The 6,539-nt window shown below is 34.8% G+C and overlaps 1 protein-coding gene across 1 annotated transcript; it reads right to left on the bottom strand.

Annotated features, from left to right (window-relative positions):
* Positions 1-1,264: 1,264 nt before the first annotated feature.
* LOC107787210 (putative pectin methylesterase CGR3) lies at positions 1,265-6,288 on the bottom strand. The gene is made up of 7 exons (XM_016608746.2): positions 6,123-6,288; positions 4,671-4,810; positions 4,064-4,103; positions 3,765-3,797; positions 2,948-3,322; positions 2,682-2,737; positions 1,265-1,693 (listed from the first exon to the last, which is right to left on the bottom strand). Exons 2-7 carry the CDS (start codon positions 4,788-4,790, stop codon positions 1,544-1,546), a joined length of 774 nt encoding a protein of 257 aa, XP_016464232.1. The 5' UTR covers positions 4,791-4,810; positions 6,123-6,288; the 3' UTR covers positions 1,265-1,543.
* Positions 6,289-6,539: the final 251 nt, after the last annotated feature.

Here is a 6,539-nt window from a genome sequence, read left to right on the forward strand (position 1 = left end):
CAATTTATATCCCCTCAACTATTTCAGTATTATTCATATAGCGAGGTTTAGTTACTAAGATAAAATGATAAAAGAACTTATCATCTATATAACTTTGCGAAATGTCTGTGGGCAAAGAAAGCATTCCTAAAACATGAAAATTTAACAAGACAAACAAATTATTCAAACATAATTACTTCTCTGATTTAATAATTTATGAAAAATTATTGAATTCACTGATTTTTAAAGTTCCCATCATATTTTGCATGTGGAATATGTATGCACAAGTTTTATGCTTTAAGAAAAAAAAAAAGTAGAAGAGTTTCAGAATTCTTTTGTCGAAAAAAGATATTAAATATTCCTATCTCAAGGAAGGAGTTATAATTATGTTACATCATTTAGTTGTGGAAAGAACCAATATTTGTCAAGTTTTACTTAATTTTGACTTCCTAAAAATTAGGAATGTTTAAATAGTTTAACTAAGAAAAAAGTTAATACTCTAAATTTTAGTAAATTTTATTTTAAAAAATATAATATGAGTGTTATATTTAAGGTAAACTTTATTTTTAAGTAGTAAAAAAGGTGATCAACATTTTACATAGAGATTTCGTGTTTTTACTGATTTATAATTGGATTAGAGTTGTTATTCCTTTTATGGTTCTACCTTATACCATATCGTTCTAAGCTCCTTCATAGTCAAATAATTGTTATTCCTTCTCACTTCCTCCGTTAACAAAATCTTTTAATATAATATTGATTTTAAGTTCCTCTTCAACTTTTTCTATTGCAAAAAGTAAATGATTAGTTAGAAACTTATGGTAATAAGGAAGAAAGCACATGAACTTACTATGAAGTAAGAAATGAATGACATTCTACTAAGGTCTTCGTACTTTTAATATAGTATTATATAGATAGATAGGAGTTCTTATTCTCATCTTTGCTCTTCTTTTTCTAGTTTTGTTTTTAATCAGTGTGCAGGAACAAATTCCATAAAATTTAGAGAACTTACAATCAAACTATAAGATATAGAAGCAAATCATTCAAATTACTTAAAACCTCGTCAGATGGTTGAAGGTTGAAATTAACAACTGTCTAGTCCTCTCTTCTTGACCACATCTACGTATATCAGAATGAAAAAAAAAAAAATGTTCCTCAAGAAATTTCCATTGCAATTCCCCAGATATACCGTGTCCCTTGGTATTTTGAATGTCAATAAGAAACCTCTAAGAACCGGAGTATGTATGAAGATAATGTAAGACTAGTTTATAAATGGAATAAGCAGTTCTGAGGGAAACTTACAATATGATAAATGAATAATAAATTACTTTGTGTTTCATGTTACACAAATCACAATAATCAAGTCTGGTCTGAATATGATAAGCTGTGTGCTGCAGCCACAAGAAGCTATAATACCAATTGATTGAAAGCCCCTATTGTAGTATATTCATGGTGGCTATCTTACATAACCAACTTCCTACAACAAAAATCGCCAATTCAACACTAATGATAGTTCACAATTGGAGCAACAGAATGCGGTGACAAACAATTATTTGGTAAAGTGATCTCAGTGGAGTGGTTTGAGGTGGAAAATTTGGCAGGCCGGTTTATAAGAATTCTTGCTTGCTTGTTCAAACTTCTTGATTGCAACTTCATTCTCTTCTAAGCTGGATTGAACAAAAAATCTAATCCACCAGGATGAGCTCCGCAATTTGGCCTAAACAGAGGAAGATAGGCAAGTTTCAACCTTCCGTAACAGAGAACACCTTCGAACAGCAGGCCAAGATAAAGCAACAAATGGCTAGCAATAACTAGATCGCAACAAGGGGATAGAATCTTTATTCTTTTTATATTACTTTTATTTTTCCTAATAGATCAGAAGTACAGGTGCTTCAGTAAATCAAGTATCCTAAATGTAATTAGGTGACTAATTGTCAATGCTTAGGCGCAATTAGATTATACTATCGATCTTTATTTTGTTGAATCCACAAACTTTGGTTTTACAAAAGAGATGGCCAGGCTCGTACTCTTTCCAAACCCTTAAGAGTATCCCTGTACTTTATATGTAGCTTCTTTATTTCATCAACTTCTGATGCGGGACTTTGTTCGCATACCAACACTCTCTCTCTTGAACTAAGTTCTACATGGCCATCACGTTATCTGGAGATTAACTGTGTGCCACCTATCATCCCATTATTTATGGAGACCAAGCCCACATGCTTCTTTTGTATTTGTCTCCAAATTATGGGTAAAGAAGTAAACCAGCCCACATACGGGTAAAGGCAATACACGGACACGTTCCATGCCATCTCCATGCTTGTCCCGACGAACCATCGGCTCTTATATCAGTTGTTGGGCTAAACCAACCAAAAGGTACCCTTAACATGTACTAATAGTTATTCGCTTTTGGTCAGGCCTACACAACTTCCCCAAAGGGCCGAATGCCATTATAAGTATCGTTACACTTTACACGTATCTTCTTTTTCTTATCAACATTCAATATGTTACTTTGTTTGGACATCCAACAATCAACATCAAGATTCACAACATCAAAAACAATTATAGGAATTTGGTTTAATAAAGCATATGGAATAAGAAGGATAGCTATGCCTTAAATAAAGATGGCTGTTGTTTAACAATCTTAAGCAAATAGATAAACATATGATCTTTTGACAATTAAGCACAAGCGAAGATCAGTGACTTACAGGGCGGCCGAATTTTGAGAGTTCTGCTACTTTAGCCCTTTGCTGACCTGGATAACCTAAAAATGCAACCCAATATTTTATCAAAATGTAAAATAGCTTATATTACGCTCAACTATCACTCTAAAAAGAAATACATCCTAACAGCAATTATTATGAAGACTGCCTTCCCTCGCATTTCAATGGCCCAATCAGATTCTATATGTGAAATGTATATTAGCTGAGCTATTCAAGGAAATAGAAAGGCCAAGACTATTCTTTAACTTTACCAGATAAAACAACTAAACCGTCAGCAGCCACCCTTGCCAATTCTGGAAGAGTCTTGTTGAGATATTTTGGAGACAAGTAATCCACTGCATCCGACACAATGACAAGAGAGAATGAGTTTGACCGGTAGGGAAGAGGAAACTTGATATCAGCTACTCGCACAATTCCTCTGTAAACAAGACTTCTGCAATTTCCATCAGTTTCATCTAGCTCATATGGTTCAACACCCCATGCTTCAGTACCCTCCTCTTTTAACAGTGTAGACACCATAGAACAAGCGTCAGGGCCTACATGTAATACTTTCTGCATGCTGTCGCCATATGCTTTCTTCAATGCAGGTAATGCTCTTTGAAGTTCTGATGTGCATGAAACACCACCTACAAAAGTTTTATTTATAAAAAAGAAGTTAAATAACAAGATTACTGCAAGGTAAACCAAGAGCTGCAATTATTCCTTTGCTAGTACGCAAAAACAGTTCATAGGAAATATGAGGAATAGAAAAGCTAACAATAATGCTATTCCGAGCAGTGTATATAAATGAGTAATATAGAGCTTTTACAAACACCATAACCCAGATCTCTTTGCAAAAAAAAAAAAAAAAAAAAAAAAAAAAAAAATTATTCAAGATAAAAATAATATATGGGATACTAATATCTCACAGAAAAAGGTATGCCTAATAGACAGAAGACAGAAGTAACAAGGTCTTGATAATACTGTAGCTATAGCCTTTCACTTGACCTCCCTTGATAGAAAGAAAATGCTCGAGTAATCATTTTGAGTAGTAATGCAAGATCTGATTCAGGTAGTGTAGCTAGTTACCTTCAAGTCTACTGAAAGCATCAGCAGCTCCACCTAGACAGACAATGAAAGAAGTTTTTTAGAAGGCACAAAAACAAGATACTGAGCCAGCAATCAACAACAACAACAACAACAACAACAACAACAAAAAACCCAGTATATTTCCACAAGTGGGGTCTGGGGAGGGTAATGTGTACGCAGTCTAAGAAAATGATGATAGTAGGAAATCCCGCCAAAATTATGTGAATAGAAGAATAAATAGCAGAAGGAATAGTTGTGCAGCCAAGACATGATCCTAACATATAAGAGAAAACACTAACCTGAACCGTGATATAAATAACCAATAATCAACAATGCACCCTGAAAAGTCACAAAGTAATTAGATTAACAGATACTATTGCATTGGGATAATTTAAGATCCAATAATAATAGGATAAAAAACAGGACAATCTGATTTGGCAACATTTTCTCAAACTTTCAAAAAGAATAGCACCATAAAAGCAAAGGAGACTATGCAAAAACATGCCCAGAAATGGAATGATAGATATATCAGTAAGGGTAAAGGGACGATATTTTTATGCAGAATTAGATATCTATTGGTTTAGATATAATGCACCCTCCCATATACTGATGAGCACTGAGATTAAGGAAGGGGGATTGACAAATTTACGGTATTTGAATCATCAAAATAACAATAAAATGATTTTGTATTTCTTCATGATCTTGCGTTACATTAAAATAGGCAAGTGAAGCCATCATTTTCGGTGGCCTCTCGCCCTATCTGCTTAAGCTACTATAATTGGGGGATGAATTGATTGGATACCCAAAATGAAAAGTTTGTAAGTTCCGCACAGATCATGTAGCACTAATAATAATTGGGAAACATAAACAGATGGCAGGTGGTGAAGAAACGAAATTGGCATTTACCACAACTACAAGTCCTATAGACAATAAAGGAGATGGACGTGATTTCGGGTGAAAGGAGCCAACAAACGGAATGCTCCCAGCATCTCCAAGACGACGAAAGGTATTTGGCCTTCTTGCCATTTTTTATGGAGCTGCAATTACTGAAACATGTTCCACATTAGTTGCAGGTCAATAAGAGTATAATCACAAAAGTTTTGAACGCTATATAAAGAGCAACCCGGTGCACTAAGCTCCCGCTATACGCGGGGTCCGGGGAGGGGCCGGACCACAAGGGTCTATCGTACGCAGTCTTACCCTGCATTTCTGCAAGAGGTTGTTTCCACGGCTCGAACCCGTGACCTCCTGGTCACATGGCAGCAACTTTACCAGTTACGCCAAGGCTCCCCTTCTTTCCCGGCTTGAACACTATATATTGATATTAAAATATCGACAGCAAAGTAAATACAAGACTAGGCAATATTAAGAGCTAAATAAGCAAAGAAGAATTTCTGATGTAAGATGTCCTCTAAAAAGAATTAAGTAGAATATGCATTATACTGACACAAAATAGCTCTACTTGTACTGAAGATTGCCATACCCCTATGCTAAGCTTCTCTGAGGATTTCGGAGGTAGACGCCATAAAAAGCTCGATTCTTTGTTTAAACAACGAAATAAAGTATAGCTAGAAATCTTCTTCTTTTTTGGTTTCAAAAGATTCAACGGTCATTTAAATTAAATGTACAAGGAAACAACACTGTAATCAATCAATATCTATTTGATTCAAAGAAAAATTGATTTTCACCGAAAAGGAAAACAAAAGAAAGGAGGAAATTCTCACACTAGAGAACAATGGATTGCAACTTAACTCAGCATTTATACGAATCATGTTTGATAAACTAAAGACTTAACATATTCCTCCATTAACATGGGCGAGGATCGTCTTCTTTCAATTGAAATTTACAATTGTATATCCTCCTACTTTGCAAAAATGGGAACTTAGTTAAGTGCATTCCAAACATATGTATAAAAAGAACACATTTTGTTTAATTTAGGCCTTTCAAGATTACTACAACCAGTTATTTTGGTCTGCTATTAGCTGCTGTATTTATTGGTCTGAGCAGGAAAGGACTTATTGAAACCGAATAGTATTAAAATGAAGCAGACTGCCCTTGACCTAAATATTTATATTCATACTACTAAGTTCCCACTCACTGCCACAAAAGTAGTAGTGAAGTGCAGTGGTACATTTGCCATGTTCTTTCAAATTTAAATAAATTTCTTGAATACCCAAAAAGGAAAAAAGGTATAAATACAACTGAAGAGTCTCATACTACATATAACATGCTATAGCATATGAAAAGAAAAACTTCAAATTTGAGTTCTTGTTAACAAGAATTAAGTAGTTTGAGCTGGGTTGAATGGAAATTGTGGGGGTGAGGGTAGGGTGGGGGGGGTAGGGACTGGGGAGGTACCTGAGATGAAAACTCAGTGGAGCAGAGAGCGAGATCTTGAGGTTGAAACTTGAAAGCTGGGAATCTGGATCTCTCCTCTTTGGAGAGGAAAAAGAGAAAGAAAAGGAAAAGGAAAAAACAAAGGCATTATATATTATTTTTCTGACCTATTATTATTATTATTTATGGAAAAAAAAAGAGTTTAACTTTGCTTTAAAAATTGAGTCCCCCTCAAACGTTCACCAAAAAAAAAAAATGTTATTTGAAAAAAAAAAGACAAATTATCTGCGACAACAACAACATTCCCGTAAAATTTTATAAGTGGGGTCTGGGGAGGGTAGTAGATAGGTTATTTCCGATAGACAGACGCGGACCTATGCTTCATCGAGAGGGGACGCAGACACCCATAAAGTTCGGCAAAAACTCCATATATACTTT

Source organism: Nicotiana tabacum, chromosome 5 (genome assembly GCF_000715075.1).
Source record: "Nicotiana tabacum cultivar K326 chromosome 5, ASM71507v2, whole genome shotgun sequence".
Taxonomy (NCBI): Eukaryota; Viridiplantae; Streptophyta; class Magnoliopsida; order Solanales; family Solanaceae; genus Nicotiana; species Nicotiana tabacum.

What these genes read in the sequence shown, in the direction of transcription:
- LOC107787210 (XM_016608746.2), bottom strand. Translation starts at nt 4,790, where the DNA reads ATGGCAAGAAGGCCAAATACCTTTCGTCGTCTTGGAGATGCTGGGAGC. An exon ending in TTATTTATATCACGGTTCAG is followed by an intron (nt 3,798 to 4,063) that starts GTTAGTGTTTTC and finishes TTGTCTGTCTAG; the next exon opens with GTGGAGCTGCTGATGCTTTC. An exon ending in TGCTTTCAGTAGACTTGAAG is followed by an intron (nt 3,323 to 3,764) that starts GTAACTAGCTAC and finishes AAACTTTTGTAG; the next exon opens with GTGGTGTTTCATGCACATCA.